The 17750-nt window shown below is 33.1% G+C and overlaps 1 protein-coding gene across 7 annotated transcripts; it reads left to right on the plus strand.

Moving 5' to 3' along the window:
- Positions 1 to 262: 262 nt before the first annotated feature.
- Positions 263 to 9466, plus strand: LOC142553970 (shaggy-related protein kinase kappa). Of its 7 annotated transcripts, XM_075664553.1 has the most exons (15): positions 263 to 484; positions 764 to 840; positions 943 to 1081; positions 2153 to 2384; positions 2459 to 2551; positions 2637 to 2696; positions 2804 to 3076; positions 5356 to 5430; positions 6158 to 6214; positions 6281 to 6421; positions 6507 to 6557; positions 6779 to 6874; positions 8729 to 8812; positions 8904 to 9006; positions 9125 to 9466. In XM_075664553.1, the coding sequence occupies exons 4-15, from the start codon at positions 2238 to 2240 to the stop codon at positions 9211 to 9213; spliced, it is 1269 nt and encodes a 422-aa protein (XP_075520668.1). In that variant the 5' UTR covers positions 263 to 484; positions 764 to 840; positions 943 to 1081; positions 2153 to 2237; the 3' UTR covers positions 9214 to 9466. The 7 variants fall into 7 exon arrangements, with proteins under 7 accessions (XP_075520668.1, XP_075520666.1, XP_075520670.1 ...); XM_075664551.1 differs by lacking the exon at positions 764 to 840 and having other exon boundaries at positions 263 to 702; XM_075664552.1 differs by lacking the exon at positions 263 to 484 and having other exon boundaries at positions 715 to 840.
- The last annotated feature ends 8284 nt before the right edge of the window (positions 9467 to 17750 follow it).

Consider the following 17750-nt stretch of genomic DNA (forward strand, 5'->3'; position numbering starts at 1 on the left):
TTTATAATATTTTTTTCTCAACTCAATTGTGATTTTCTTCACAAATGAGATATCTATTTATAGAATTTCTTTACAAATAATCCAAAAAAAAAAAATTCATCATTACATACATCATCACACATTAATTTTCAATATTTACAACTTTTATTTTCAACATTCAAACCATATTTTTCAACGTTCAAGACATATTTTTCAACAAAATAAACATTATATAAAAACTACATATACACACATTATTGCATGTGCGAGCCTCATTGATTGGGTGCACCAAATGTGTCTAGCCATGGCAGCTCCATAATATTTCCCAGGGAGATTTTCTCTTTTTCACTCCTTGGTCAAAAATACTCTGCACACTCTCAAATCTCAATCAAAACCATGCAAGTACACATATACATACACACTCGTCTGTATATATATGCAGTGAGAGAATAAAAGTGGCCTGTGAAAGAGATGAAAAATGGTGAAAAGCAGATCATAATTAAAGGTTAAGTGTGCGATGTAATGAAATTCAACAGTTCACGCTCGCTGTTTCTGTTCCAGCTTTTTTCAAAGCATCCTACTTTATAGATTCGTGCGTGTTAAGCTAATGTTTATTTAATTGGAGCGACTTTTTACTGTGTGGATTTGATTGGGCTTTCGTTGGTTGAGGGCCCCAGATTACTGTTTGTGATCTGCATCGGATTTTTCAATATATCGATCCTGGTGAGTGGGTTTTAGTTTGGAATGCTTTTATTTAATTTTGAAAATGGTGTTGGTGTTTTAGGTCTATTTAGTTTGTGATTGATGCTGCTGCACTATTAGTGGGATTTCTTTGTGAATCCGAAGGTCTTGAAGTTGAAGGTAATTGTGATAGCGGAGTTAGATCTAGTGAACTAGCTCTCTGTTGAATCATGCTTTTTGAACGGATACAACTGTGATGTGAGGATTTAATCATGCTTTCAGCTGCGATGTTAGGATTAACTCAGTCCTGTGGTGAATTTACGTGTTAATGGAGACGTCTCAAAGCTAGTATATTGAACTGCTGAGCTCTAAATTTAACTTCATTCCAGACTCAAGAAAGCTCACTGTAGCTGGACTTAAGGTGGGCTCATGTAGCTTAGATTTTCTGTTGGTTAGCTGCTTAGTGCTATTTTGTGGAGTCGGGTGATTTAACTTATTCATGAGCTCCTTTTGGGATAGTCTCAGTTTATCTTTCTGTTAATATTTGGTTAATTTCAATAGTTTGGTTTGTATATTCCATCTTGCACTGTAATGTCAAAAATAAAAAAAGTAAAATTAGCCAATTCAAACTTCAGTACTTGGTTTATCATGAAACATTAGTAATGCTGATTCCACTAGGAAGTGGAGTGAATAGAAGGGAAATCCAGTTAAGTACTTTTAGCTCTTCAACACAATAAGGACATTATTACGGTGATTATGCAACTAGGACAAAACAGAAAGTCCTGCTATTACTGTGGATCTCCATGCACAGCCCCAGAAGAGATCCGACTATACAATGTTACTCCGTGCCTGCTGCATACCACAGTAGCATAAGTTGGATGATAGCAAGTAATCTAGAAAGGTGATGTAATGGATAAATTTTTCGCCTGGAGCAAAAACGACACCAAAACAAAACAGATGCTTCTCCTGTGATTGAACATTGTGTGATCGCTGGTTACTGCAATTGTGATTGTGTGTCCTGTTTCTGCTACACTTTGCCATGTCCTGTTATAAACATAAACTGCGACTGTCCTCACTTAACTTTGTGCCTGTAGAGTGAATCAAAGTGTGGATCTCCATTTAGAAAGGGAAAAATGTTATAGTGGATAATGATGGTGCCAACTGGATACAGATTCTGGTGTTTCAGTTCGAGTTGCATTTCTGATTCCAGCAATTATGTGTCTAGTTTTATTTAAGTTCGTCAACAAGAGATATCTGTTTTCGTGAAAAAAAATGAACTGATTTCTCTTTATGCTGAGCAATCAAATTCAGTATCTAAACTTGTTTTTATCATGCATATTGAAGATGGATGCTGATTCAAAAATAATTTTTCTTTACCTTACATGATATGTATTTACTTGATCGATTGAACTCAAACTTGGAGTGATTAGCTTGTATTCTTATTCAAACAAAGTCGGTTATGTGGCTTAATTGACATTGAATTTCATTGTAGGTAAAAGTGACATCACCGACAAGGAATGTCACCTCTTGAAGTATTGAAGAGCATATTAGCATATTAACATTACTCAGGCTTGCTCATGGCATCTGCTGGCCTAGGGCACGGAGGAGCTGGCAGCTCAAGATCTGCTAATGGCTTCAAGGTCTCATCTAGTTCAGTTGACTGGCTGGGAAGAGAAATGAATGAAATGAGATTGAGGGACAAAGTGGATCTTGATGATGATAGGGTGAGTTCTTTGCAGTTGGGTCACCTCAATGGTTTCTGATACACCTTACCATGGAGATCTGTCTTATGTTGCAGGACAGTGAACCTGATATAATTGATGGTGTGGGTGCTGAAACAGGGCACGTCATAAGAACCACACTTGGTGGTCGAAATGGTCAGTCCAAGCAGGTTGGTGGACAGTATTCTCTAGAAGTTTCCTGTGCTTGACCAATGTGACTATTGATTTTAACATCTACTTTATCTTGGTTAACAGCTGGTCAGTTACATAGCAGAACATGTTGTTGGAACTGGCTCTTTTGGAGTAGTTTTCCAAGTGAGCTAAGTAAATGTTTTCATATGTTTTGTGCCTGTCTATGGGCATTTTCTGTTGTATCACTGCTCTTATTGTGCCTTTTTTATTATTCAAACTTCTCGTGACAGGCAAAATGTCGGGAGACTTCAGAAATTGTTGCTATCAAAAAGGTTCTTCAGGATAAGCGCTACAAAAATAGGGAATTGCAGATTATGCAAATGTTGGACCATCCCAATGTTGTAGCTCTAAGACATTCGTTCTTCTCAACAACTGAGAAGGAAGAGCTATACTTGAATCTTGTTCTGGAATATGTTCCTGAGACTGTGAATCGTATTGCTCGGCAATATAGCAGGCTGAACCAGGGGATGCCATTGATATACGTCAAACTTTATACATATCAGGTATTTAATTGTGTTTCTCGTTGTTTTCAAACAACTTATGAATTTAGAAACTTATTTGAGGACAGCTGTCGAGTATTTGACGTCTTCCTGACGGCCATTTTTGTGTATGATATGTTCCTCATGCAAAAACATGGCCAAGATGATGAGTTATTGATGTCTACTGTTACTTTCATATTTCTGGGAATCTACACAGCATCATGAATTTTGGGATGCTGTTTTTTTTTTTTTTTGTATCTGCTCCTCTATTGCTCTACTTATTTGCTTAATGTCTTTGAATGTCACTGTCTGCTGTTATTAGTTTGTGTTTGTGAGCTTATATCCACGCAAGGCCAGATGCCTACACAACTAAGGCCAGAACTATGTCTAATGCCCAAGTCTATAAACATTTTCATCAACTCGAATATAGACGGTGACAAGCAACAATGCAAAGGCATTAACTCAGAGTTGCACAGGTTGCATTTTTTCTTCCTATTAATTTGGATAGATGGTTGTATAATTGTGATGGGACTCACATGTACTAGATCAATGAATAGAATAATTGGATTGAGAATAAGTTGTTCCCTCAAAGAATAATATTTAATTACGAGGATTTAATTACTTAAACCTAAGTTAGACAGGATAATATAAATGAGGGATTTGATTTCAATTAAAACTAAGTTAAAAAATTAAATAAATACAGATTTTTAAGAAAAGTGGTAAGAATTCAAAAGATTTTCAAACAAGCAAGTGACGAGGATCAATTAGCAATGATACCAAGCTATCCTAACATTGACATGTTATTCAAAATAATTGAATCAAAAGATGTTGCTTAATTTGCGGCAAAAATTCCTCTTTTAATTATTAGACTATCTCTTGAATAAACAAGTTTAATTTATTCTAACAGTCCATGATATTTATGTTCAGATTTAATCAAATTAAAACACATGGATGATCCACAAATTAGTAGTTCATCTAAATCTGTACGAAAAAGTTGAATTTATTTCTAGTAGATTTACTAATTTTTTTATTCGTTAGTTTTTCTATCAAATCTTAATCAATCTCATTTCCACCTCTAAATGAAGAACTAAATCATGCAAATAAATGACCATACTATTTGTGCACAATCCTAATCCAATATCAAAAGATAAATGTAAGGAACAAAGACAATTCCATAAAAACATAAATGTAGTCAATACATAAATGTAGTCATGCCTCAAAATTCAAATATACATTTCCATACACAAATGAATTATCGGAAGCCGTGAAAATAAAGTTCAGAAAAATAGATAAAGAAACTCTCACAGCAATGGCTCGTCATATCCTCAAAATTACCCCTTAAAAATCAAGTGTTCAACTTCTTGAGGCCCTTGAAGACATGGTTGTGCTTCATTTGATTCATGCATGCAGGGACATGACCAAGTTTCAGGGTTGGATCTGTGGTCCTTCCTGTCTAATTTTTTTAGCAATTTGGCTATTTCCCTGATTCTTTCAATGTGTCCACTGGCTTGAGTCTACGTCACACGAGTGTTTTTGACTTCTTTCATAATTATACTACATTCATGCTTTTGTCAACCTACAAATGTGGTAGAAATACCGTCAGTGCACTTACGAATAGGAATGAATAGTTCCAAATAAGCACCAATACTGACGAGTAAATATTAGCAAAATGATGATATAAATATCACTTCTCACTAGACATATGCACACGCCATGTCAAACTTAAAAGCTTCTAATTGCAGATTATACAACTTTGTGTAACATGTTTTGTTGGGTGAACAATCCCAACTTCTCCTGGCCTTTACATGTGGTTTTTTAATGATACTGGACACTCTTGCCAATTTCTTTTTCAGCAGATAAAATTAACTTAGGGTGCCCCTTGCATTGTAGCATTTTGAACTTGGGGATTATTTTGTGGCTGAGTTCATGCAAACCTTTTTTATTTTAACGTGATGTTGCTGAAAGTTTTTACCTTCTTCATAAATGTTGAGCATTAAATATATTATATGATATAATTGGATACACTGCCAAGTTCCAGTAAAGTTCTGATAGTTCTTTTCAGATGTTCTATGTTATGCTCTACTTACTAAGTCTTTTTCCATGAGATTATATCCATTGGTTATGAAACGAGATTTGGTCAAGATTTACTTTCTCGAGATGTAGACTTTTTCTTGCGATTTTCTCAGTTGGTGCGAGTTTAAAGGAAATCTATTGAAGTTTATACACGGAAAAATTATACTTTGGAGTTTAATTTTTGCATTATATAGCATCACTCTTATCGTTTATATATTCTGTTGGTGTAGATATGTCGAGCTCTTGCTTATGTACATAATTGTATTGGTATATGTCACCGTGACATAAAGCCTCAGAATTTACTTGTAAGTTTTCTATACTATTTGTAAGTGTTGCATTTACTTCTTGTTTTTCCTTTCTGAAAGCAATAATGTTTTAAATTTGCATATGTTATTATGGTTTTTCCTTTAACTGATGGACAAGTTTCCAGCTAAGAAATAATTAAATATATTTGGACATTCTGCTGCACAACCACCAAAAGAGGTATTTACTAATGTTAAAGTGTTACGGAGTAATTTGAATACATTAATAACTTCTGCTCAACGTAATTGATTGTGGCAAGAAATTTTTGTAAGTTGTTATAAGAGGACTCGATGTAACTGTGAAAGTGGCAGACTAAACTGGTCTCAAAAACAAAAAATCTCGAAGACAACAATTCTGGCTTCAGAGGTAATAAGAATTTTACCTATTCATCTAAAAGCTAGTCATTTTATCGAGAGTTTTACCATGAAACTGTTGTATATATCATGGGTCCTTTTCCAGTTGTGCTACTTAAAATGGAGAGTTTTCTGGCTGGTTGCATGTCGGAAATGAATGATGTTGAATTATCTTGTATGATGTGATATGGCTTGTAAAAAATAGTACAAAAATGGCTAAATGGGAATCATTTTACCGGTTTGGCTAAAAAGTAGATGAGTAGAGTCGTGCTGAGTAACACTCAGGAAACTCAGGAGTATATTGGTGTTTTCTTCATCCTTTACCTTTTTCTTTTATTATTACTCAAATGCTGAAGCCATATTGATATACTCCCAGGTGAATCCACACACGCATCAGCTAAAACTTTGTGATTTTGGCAGCGCCAAAGTTTTGGTACGTCTTAATGCCACATGATTATGTGCTGTTTCTTGTTGCTGATTCCCATGATTCCTTCATCAGGTGAAAGGAGAACCCAATGTATCCTATATCTGTTCAAGATATTACCGTGCTCCTGAACTCATATTTGGTGCAACTGAATATACAACTGCAATTGATATATGGTCGACTGGCTGTGTAATGGCTGAATTACTACTTGGACAGGTGGTTTTATGATGATGTGTAAACATTACTTTACAATGTTATATGCCTTAGCTTGTCACTCAGAAGTTTCTCTCTGATCTTACAGCCCTTATTTCCTGGAGAGAGTGGAGTTGATCAGCTTGTGGAGATTATTAAGGTGACTTAAATTTTAGCAATCATTAGGATTTAGTTTTTAGTATTTAGCTGGCGCATGTTATGATATCTGAACTTTGTTTCCATGGTAAATTATTTCAATGAACTGAAAAATAAAATTCCATATTCTTCCAGCATAGCATCCCAAGTCCTAAAGTGCCTTCTCGAAAGTAATTATACTACATCAAATATTTTCAGTCATTATTTGTTGTTGATGAAATACAGGTTTTGGGAACACCTACAAGAGAAGAGATCAAATGTATGAATCCTAACTATACGGAGTTCAAGTTTCCACAGATCAAGCCCCACCCTTGGCACAAGGTATTTTCCCTTTGCTTTCTATCTTTTTGTCTGGATGGATCGGATCGTTAGTAGTATTTACATGACAGTCGTTTTCAACAATCTTGGCAGAAAGCTGTTTTCTGTCTCTTTTTGGCGCATAGGTATATTGTCATATGGATTTATGTATGAAGAACGTTTGAACCTACTTAGTTACTTCGTCATGGCTACTGCAGTAATTGTTAGATTGGCTTAGGGTTTTATCTTAATTAGTTTTTGCATTTTTTCCACTCACTTTGCTAAAGTAGAACAATCAATCACATGTCGTGATAGATTGATGTGTGATTGATTGTGCAGGAACATGGCCGAATTCACGGTTGTGTTTGAATAGACGAATTTGGATTAGAAGAAATATTTAAAGAGAATATTTGAAATAACTCCACATTGAGATGTGATGAATTTTAAATCCACGATAATAACTTAAAAAATAACATTCAAATTTGAAATTCATTGTCAGCCCAAACAAACAATAAATTTGTTATTATGGATTTGAAATCTCTAGCTTCAAATTCATCAATCCAAATACAATATAAAGTTATGATTCAATTGATGAAATTGATATAGAGAAATAGGATTTGATATGAGAAAATATCGAGTGATGGATTATAAATGACCCACAAGTAACACCAATAAATTTGAAATCCGTTATCGAATCCATCAAGCACAACCTAATAGAAATAATGATTTCTGCCATTTCATTTTTTATTTTTAAAATTTAGGTGAACCAGTCCCATCGATTTTCCAGTTCCCCAATTTATTTATAAGAGTATTTAAACGATAATTTTTTAAAAAATAATTAGAGCAGATGATGTTGATGGTGACAAACAAATAGGAAGGAAGAAGGGAAGTATAAGAAATTTCATAAATGCCATATAGTTTGTAATTATTTAAATTGTCTTGCTTCATATTTATTTTTCAACAACAATAATAATAGTGATAATATAATTAATAATAATCATAGTAATAATTACACAATAGCAATAATTTATAAAGTTTTATACGAATAATAATCATTATTATTACTGATAATGTTGTTTCTAGAATAAAAATAATAGTAGTTTACACAACAATAATAATAACAGTAAGTTTTTTTAATTTCTATTATAATAACGGTGATGACTTCGACAACAATAACAACCCCAACAATTAGTTTAAGATAAAACCCTAAGCCAATCTAACAACAACAATAATAGCAACAATCAGTGGTAAAATAACTGTTGTCATAGGGATATTATTTATATTAAAAAAAGTAACAGAACATGACGCTTAAACTAGTTAATGTAGATCTCATTACCTTAATAAAGTAGTATAAATTATAACAAAACAACAATAGTAATAATGTTTTTTTATTTTTTTATTATAGTAATAATTATATAAAACAAATAAAATAATAATAGCAAAAAAATCATGAATCCGCCAGGTAGAAGTATGTATGTTTGGTTTTGCTACATTTAGGAAAAGGTGGCACATTTTTATGCAAGAACCAATTAGTCTTCCTACCATCTGTATAAAATATTGCAAGAAGCTGATGTTCTTACAAAAGCACAGCATACCTCAGGATTTGAGTGGAGAATGTATGCAAGCTGGGAAAGACTGATGTTCTTTCATGTGCTTGAGGTGGAGTGTGGGAAAGGTGGAAAAATTTCTGGGATTTCTACCCGAAAAAATATTGGATTTTATCGTATTTGATTTTATTCTCGATCTGATAATATTTTATCCATTTAGGAATGATTCATATCTATACATGTGTTTGTTGGCACTTAGTAAATACGATAAGTTTTATGATAATGATAAAGAAAAAGTAGCTGCTCATACATCAGCTGCTTCCAATGTCAGGTCTTCCAGAAGCGTCTACCTCCAGAGGCTGTGGACCTAGTATGTCGGTTTTTCCAATACTCGCCAAATCTCAGATGCACTGCTGTAAGTGCACCTTTCACCATTAACAGCTGAGGTTCTCTTTTGAATAAGACAAGTCAAAATATAAACCTTTCTTTTTCTTTTGGCATGGCAGTTAGAAGCTTGTATTCATCCGTTCTTTGATGAATTAAGGGATCCCAACACTCGACTTCCGAATGGTCGACCACTTCCTCCACTCTTTAACTTTAAACCCCAAGGTATATTAAACTCATTTTTTAAATTTGAATTGGTGATAATCGTATGAAAAAAAAAAATTGATGTATTGTATCTGCTTAGCTTCATAAGCATCTTGTTACGTCCTTTTATTCTTCACAGAGCTGATGGGTATACCTCCAGACACTATCCATCGCCTTATTCCCGAACATGCTAGGAGGCAGAACTTATTCATGGCTTTTCACTCCTAGTCACCAGAACCCATCCTTCTCGATGACATTGTGCAATGTGCTTATGTTGCAGCTTCCTGCTTTTCACCATCTATGTTGCTTGTCTCTAAAAATGGGTTGGCATTACCAGAATACTTTGTAGAGGAAAAATTTTACGCGACAGTCATATAGTCTTGGGAACTTTTATCACTTTCATGCCAAGAGACGGTTTAATGTTTTTTACTAGAACGCGTGTAGAGCAGTTTTTGTATGAAGTTCTTTGTATTTTAAGCAACTTGCATTGCCATGTGTTTCTATATCCATGGGTCTATGCTGAGGATGTAAGTGGCAATTTCATTTGTTTATACTGTGTTTTTTGCTTTTGACAAGCTTGAGATTTGATTTATAGGTATACAATGACTACAAGGTGGAAAGATATCTTGTGAAGTCATGTGTTTGCGTTTTGATGCTCGTAAATATCAATAATGTTTTCAAAAAAAAATTTGATAAAAGAAGTTGCATTTCTACAAAATATTCGTTTTCTTTGGTAAAGCATAATGATATTGTAATATATATTTCTTAGAGTGGGTGTCGAACGAGATAACTTGTGATTAGGATTTAATTGACTTTTATATAAAAATGATCTTAATTTTAATAATATTTTATGATTTTATTCAATTATGACATTTATTTTATTTGTATACATATGTAAGTTGCATAGATAAATCTCTTGAATATATTATAGTACCATGCGATTTATCTTGCAACGTAGATCATGAAATTCATCAGAAAATGTAATGTATATTTTAAACTCATTCATCGTTGATTCAACAAAATAAGGATAAAGGTCGCTTGAGCTCGAGATTGGAATCTTTGATATAAATGTCACGTTTCATTGATAAGGACATATAGATGTACATTTATACAAATGAATGCTAACTGGATGAGGAATTAAACAACCTTTTTCAAGTGGTTATCACTTATCGAGCTGATTAGTTTGCAATTATGGTTGTACATCAACAGTCTTTAGACCCGAGTCAACATGGAGACTCTATGTAGTAGCATTGTACTTTGACTTATTTACCGACTCCATAAGGGCGTCAGTTGACGAGAGCCGCCGGTTGGCGAGATTGGATGTAGTCCCGACATATATAGAAGCTGATGCATTGTAGTCGGAAATTCATCGGTCACCTATGGCTGTGATCCTATGTGATATGATGAGTTAATAGTGCAAAGAATATCTGGTTAAAGTAAGAAAATTGCATTATGGAAAAAGTGTTTCTTTAGTTGCACATACGATGCAACTATGATTACTCAAAGATACATCACATCATTATCGAATTTATTTGCAGCTCTCGATATACCAATTGTTACATATTAGATCGGGATATATGTGTTGAAGAGACCGTACTGTATGCTAATTATAACATATTGGTTCTTGCAGGAACTATCATTGATACCTAAGGGATCATGGGACAATGCTACTAGACGTATTTACCATGATCTAATTAGTGTGATCATACTTGAGTTATGACATTATTGTAATCAATGAGTTAATGCACATAATGAGACAAACAAGGGTAAATGTCATATAAGAAACAAATATTCTTTCGAATCACGTGAGTTATGAAGTCACGACTATCTATATCCATAAACCATCGACGTTCACACAAATATTGGATTATATGTTTCCGTTGAGATATTCAAATTCAAAGAGTTGAATTTGATGAATTAGTTTGATGAATTATAAAGGATTTTATAATTGAATTCCATTATCGAAAGTGGTGAAAATTATCTTGATTGCTAAATAAGTAAGGAGAGTGCAATTGCATATTTTACCGAATAAAATTCCAAACTAAGCATCTGCGAAAAAAAATATCAGTAGAAAATTTTGACTTTCAAAATTTTTTTTCCTAGAATAACGAGTTTTGTGCTCTCGTCAACATTTTCAATTATGATTATAATTAATCAAAAATCCTGCAATATTTAAATTGTAAACAAGAAAATATATTCATAAGTTGACAAATAGATTTTCACCTAGTCAAAATATCTAACGAGAATTCCAAAAGGATCGTGGAATCTATTAATTAATTGATTTAATTAATTAAATAATATTTTTTTAATGATATTATAGCATGTGTTATCAACAATTAAAATAACACTACATAATTAATTAATCTTATCTGAGTATTTTTAAAAGTTGAAAATTACAACGTTTTGACAATGAGAATCATTGAATCTTAAATCATATAGGATTCTAGAATGATTGGCAGACCAGACTCATATGTGTTGAAAAATATATTTAAAATGTGTGTATTGAATATTTGAATGTTGAATGTTGAAAATAAGAGTTGTAAATATTGAAAATTAGTGTGTGATGATGTAGGTAATGATGTATTTTATTTTTGGATTATTTGTAAAGATTTCCTATAAATAGATCTCTCATTTGTGAAGAAAATCACAATTGAGTAGAGAGAAAAATATTATAAAGTGTGTAGTTTGGTAAATTTTGAGAGTTTGAGATTTTTACTTTTTACCATAAATTTTTACTTTTTCACAACACGTTATCAGCACGAAGCTCTAAAAGTCCTTCATCCTTTTCCAAGCTCCAAACAGAAGAAAAAGGTAACAAAAGTAATAATATTTATTTTACTATTATTTATTTATTGTGTATATATTTAATATATAATATAATGTTATTATTAATAATAAAAATAAATTTTTGAAAAACTTGTTATAAATCCTAGGAGGATGTTAAGACGACATCCCACACTCCCGGTAAGGGATACGACAAGTATAAAATTCTTTAAGATTTTTAAATAAAATATCTTATGACACATCATTATAATAATATGATATGATATACATAATTATTTAAATATGTCTAATATTATATACACCATATTATTACCATAAAATTATACAAATACATACCTTTATTTTTTTACACACCAACGGTCATAAACGGTAACAAAACGGCTAGTTTTTTCCCTATAAATATGATCTCATAAACACATTCAATCACTCCAACTCTCTTCTTCTCTAAAAATTATTCTTCACTAAATTTTCGAAAAAAAAAGAAGATGGCTTTCTCAAGGTTATTTTTAATTATTTTGGTTATCATACTCACGAGTCTTTTATTTATCGGAGAATATCTTCCTCGTGTGTTTTCTTTATTTTTACAAATGCTTGTACTTGTTGTTTATCCATTACTTTGTATTGCAATATTCATTAACTAATAAAATGCATCGTAATTTTTTTTAGTACCACCATGTCAAATTTGACAAAGCTCGAATTTGTTGCGCTCGACATCACTGGAAAAAATTATATGCCATGGACTCTCGATGTAGAAATGCATCTTGAGTCATTGGGTCTAAGTGAGACAATAAAAGAAAATGGCATATCGACATCACAAGAAAAGGCAAAAGCCATTATATTTTTGCGTCGACATCTCGACGAGGGATTGAAATGTGAATATTTAATTGAAAAAGATCCCATGGCTTTGTGGAAAGGATTGAAAGAAGGATTTGAACATATAAGGGAAGTTATACTTCCGACCGCTCGTGATGAATGGAATATGTTAAGATTCCAAGATTTTAAGAAAGTCAGCAATTATAATTCAGCGATGTATCGAATAATCTCGCAGCTAAAATTTTGTAGACATGAGGTCACAGAATCGGAAATGCTTGAAAAAACATTTTCCACGTTTCATGCATCAAATATTACTCTACAGCAACAATATAGAGTACGTGGATTTGCGAGATATTCTGAACTCATCGCCTGTCTTCTTGTGGCGGAAAAAAACAACGAGCTATTAATGAGAAATCATCAGCCCCAACCCACTGGATTAACAGCATTTTCAGAAGTAAATGTTGTAAGTAAAAATGAATTTAAACCTGGAAACCAAAATCAAATTCAAAGACAAGGTTTTGGTCGAGGTCGAGGTCGAGGTCGTGGACGTGGACGTGGACGTGGAATTGACCGTGGCCGTGGTCGAGGCCGTGGTTTTGAAAACAATAGAGATAGTTATTTTTATAATTCATCTCAAAAGAGCGTCCCAAACCATCCACAGAAAAGGCATCATGAGAATACAAGTGTTAATGAGAATCACTCAAAAAGATATGAAAGTTCTTGTTTCAGATGTGGTACTCCAGGACATTGGTCCAAAATTTGTCGAGCCCCTGAACACCTTTGTAAACTTTATAAAGAATCATTAAAGGGGAAAGAAAAGGAGACCAACTTCACTGAACGCAGTGACCATTTGAGTGATTCAACTCATTTTGATGCTGGTGATTTTATGAATGATTTCTCTGGAAATGATCAATATGTTGGTGGGATATAAATGAACAATATTGATGCTGCAGATTTTCTCAATGATTTCTCTAAAAATGAACAATATAGTGGTAGAATATAAATGTACAATAATTTATTTTTCATGTATCCATATAATGTTTTATTGTATAATTATGATATGTGTTATATTTAAATATATATTGCCAGTAATTTTATTTCATTGCATATTTTTTTGAAGTTCAAAAAATGGAAAATGCTATGAGCAAAGCTGAAGTTTGCATACCCGATAGTAGTACAACGCAAACTATCCTCCGAGATAAAAGATATTTTTTGGAACTAAAACCAACAAAAACAACGGTGAATACAATATCAGGTCCTGTAGACTTGATTAAAGGATGTGGTAAAGCACAATTTTTGTTACCTAATGGTACAAAATTTTTGATCAATGATGCTTTATATTCACCACAATCGAAAAGAAATTTGTTGAGTTTTAATGATATATATTCCCATGGGTATGATACTCAAACAATGAATGAAGGGAATAAGAAATATATGTGTCTTATCACATATAAATCAGGAAAGAAATATGTGATTGAAAAACTACCAATGCTCCCTACTGGATTGTATTATACACATATAAGTCCGATTGAATCAAACATGGTAGTTGATAATTCTTCAATATTAACCAATTGGCATGATCGATTGGGACATCCTGGTTCAACAATGATGCGAAGAATTATAGAAAATACACATGGTCATCCGCTGAAAGACCAGAAGATCTTTCAGAATAATAAGTTTCAATGTAAAGCATGTTCTCTTGGAAAACTTATTATAAGACCATCACCAGCCAAAATCCAAACTGAATCACCAATGTTTCTTGAACGTATTCAGGGTGATATTTGTGGACCAATCCATCCACCATGTGGACCATTCAGATACTTTATGGTATTGATTGATGCCTCCAGCAGATGGTCACATGTATGTTTATTGTCAACTCGAAATGTTGCATTTGCAAGATTACTTGCTCAAATAATAAAATTGAGGAATCAATTTCCCGATTATACAATCAAGAAAATTAGACTTGATAATGCTGGTGAATTTACTTTCCAAACTTTCAATGATTATTGTATGTCTATGAGAATCATTGTTGAGCATCATGTTGCTCATGTACATACACAGAATGGATTGGCTGAATCATTGATTAAACGTCTACAAATGATTGCTAGACCAATGATTATGAAAACAAAGCTCCATATTTCTATATGGGGACATGCAATTTTACACGCTGCTTCATTAATTCGCATCAGACCAAGTGCATATCATAAATACTCCCCATTGCAGCTTGCATTTGGTAAAGAACCAGACATTTCTCATCTGAGAATTTTTTGATGTATGGTGTATGTGCCTATTACACCGCCGCAACGAAAGAAAATGGGACCTCAAAGAAAGGTTGGAATTTATATCGGTTATGATAGTCCATCAATCATTCGATATCTTGAACCTCAGACAGGCGACGTGTTCACAGCACGTTTTGCTGATTTTCATTTTAATGAGGAAATCTTCCCAATGTTAGGGGGAGAACAGAAACATACCGAAAAGAAAATTACATGGCATGTATCATCATTGTTACATCTGGATCCAAGAACAAAACAATGTGAAAAAGATGTACAACAAATTGTACACTTGCAAAGAATAGCCAATCAAATATCAGATGTATTTGCTGACACAAAAGGGGTAACTAAATCATATATACATGCTGCAAATGCCCCTGCTCGAATTGAAATTCCAAAGAAACAAATTGAAGATACTCACGATGTCATTAAACGCCTGAAGCGTGGAAGGCCAGTCGGTTCCAAGGATAAAAATCCTCGAAAAAGAAAATTTATAGAGAAACACGATGATCACAAAATAAAGAATGATGTTACTGAAGAAACACATGATGATCACAAAATAGAGAATGGTGTTCCTGAAGAAACACATGATGATGAAAATATTCTGTCAGAACCACAAACTGACGAGAATCATGAAATCTCTATCAATTACATTAATACTGAAAAAATATGGAACCGAAAAGATATAGAAGAAATTGATGATATATTTTCTTATAATGTGACAATCGACATCATAAATGATAATGAAGATCATGAACCAAAATCTTTTGGTGAATGTAAAAATCGGCAGGATTGGATAAAATGGAAAGAAGTCATCCAGGTTGAATTGGATTCGCTAAATAAACGTAATGTTTTTGGACCTATAGTCCTTACACCTGAAGGTGTAAAACCTGTTGGATACAAATGGGTTTTTATTCGAAAGCGAAATGAGAAAAATGAAATAGTGAGATATAAAGCTCGACTTGTTGCACAAGGTTTTTCTCAAAGGCCTGGAATTGATTATGAAGAAACGTATTCTCCCGTGATGGATGCAATTACGTTTCGGTATTTGATTAGCTTGGCGGTATCTGAAAATTTAGAAATGCGTCTTATGGATGTTGTTACAGCTTACTTATATGGATCACTTGATAGTAATATATATATGAAAATCCCTGAAGGATTTAAGATGCCTGAAGCACAAAGTTCAAAACCCAGAGAATGTTATTCTGTGAAATTACAAAGATCATTATATGGGTTAAAGCAATCTGGTCGAATGTGGTATAATCGACTAAGTGATCACTTGATGAAAAAGGGATATGTAAATAATTCAATATGCCCTTGTGTTTTCATTAAGAAAACAACATCCGGATGCGTAATTATTGCTGTATATGTTGATGATTTAAACATCATTGGAACGAATAAGGAAATTCAAGAAGTTGTGTCATACTTGAAGGAAGAATTTGAAAGGAAGGATCTTGGAAAAACCAAGTATTGTCTGGGTTTACAAATTGAACAAAAAGAATGTGGAATGTTTGTTCACCAGACAAATTATACAGAAAAGATCATTAAACGTTTTAATATGGATAAATCAAATCCTTTAAGTACTCCAATGGTTGTTAGATCATTAAACATAAAAAAGGATCCATTCCGACCATGTGAAGAAGATGAAGATATTCTTGGTCCAGAAGTACCATATCTAAGTGCTATCGGTGCCCTTATGTATCTTACAAATTGTACAAGGCCTGATATATCTTTTGCCGTAAATTTGTTGGCAAGATTTAGCACATATCCAACAAAGAGACACTGGAACGGAATTAAACATATATTCCGTTATCTACGAGGAACGACAGACTTGAGACTTTTGTATTCAAAAGATGCTAATCCAAGTATAATTGGTTATGCCGATGCTGGATACTTATTGATCCACAAGGCACGTTCCCAACTGGATATGTTTTTACTCGTGGAGGCACTGCAATTTCTTGGCGTTCACAGAAACAAACGCTCGTAACAACTTCATCAAATCATGCCGAGATTATTGCACTACATGAAGCAAGTCGTGAATGTGTGTGGTTAAAATCAATGACCCAACATATCCAAATCTCATGCGGATTATCATTCGACGAGAAGCCTGTGATACTATATGAAGATAATGCTGCATGTGTTGCTCAAATGAAAGAAGGATACATAAAAAGCGACAGAACTAAACATATTCCTCCTAAGTTCTTCGCATTCACCAAGGAGCTTGAGAAGAATAAATGTATTGATGTTCGTCACATTCAATCAAGTGAAAATTCATCAGATCTCTTCACAAAGGCGCTTCCTACGTCAATATTCAGAAAGCATATATATAATATTGGGATGCGCAATCTACGAAATTTGTGAAGAATTGTTCGTGTCAACATGAGGGGGAGTTTACGTGACTGCACTCTTTTTCCCTTGCTATGGTTTTTATCCCAATGGGTTTTTCCTAGTAAGGTTTTTAACGAGGCAGTATAAAAACACATAATGAAGACAATCATTATGATCATCATCACAAGAGGGAGTGTTGAAAAATATATTTAAAATGTGTGTATTGAATATTTGAATGTTGAATATTTGAATGTTGAAAATAAGAGTTGTAAATATTGAAAATTAGTGTGTGATGATGTAGGTAATGATGTATTTTATTTTTGGATTATTTGTAAAGATTTCCTATAAATAGATCTCTCATTTGTGAAGAAAATCACAATTGAGTAGAGAGAAAAATATTATAAAGTGTGTAGTTTGGTAAATTTTGAGAGTTTGAGATTTTTACTTTTTACCATAAATTTTTACTTTTTCACAACAATATGTATATATAATATCAAGAATTGATATAAAAAAAAGGATACAACACAACAAAATCAACCTAAATTCTCTCTTGATCTTTTATCTCTC

This window comes from Primulina tabacum, chromosome 8 (genome assembly GCF_025594145.1).
Source record: "Primulina tabacum isolate GXHZ01 chromosome 8, ASM2559414v2, whole genome shotgun sequence".
Taxonomy (NCBI): Eukaryota; Viridiplantae; Streptophyta; class Magnoliopsida; order Lamiales; family Gesneriaceae; genus Primulina; species Primulina tabacum.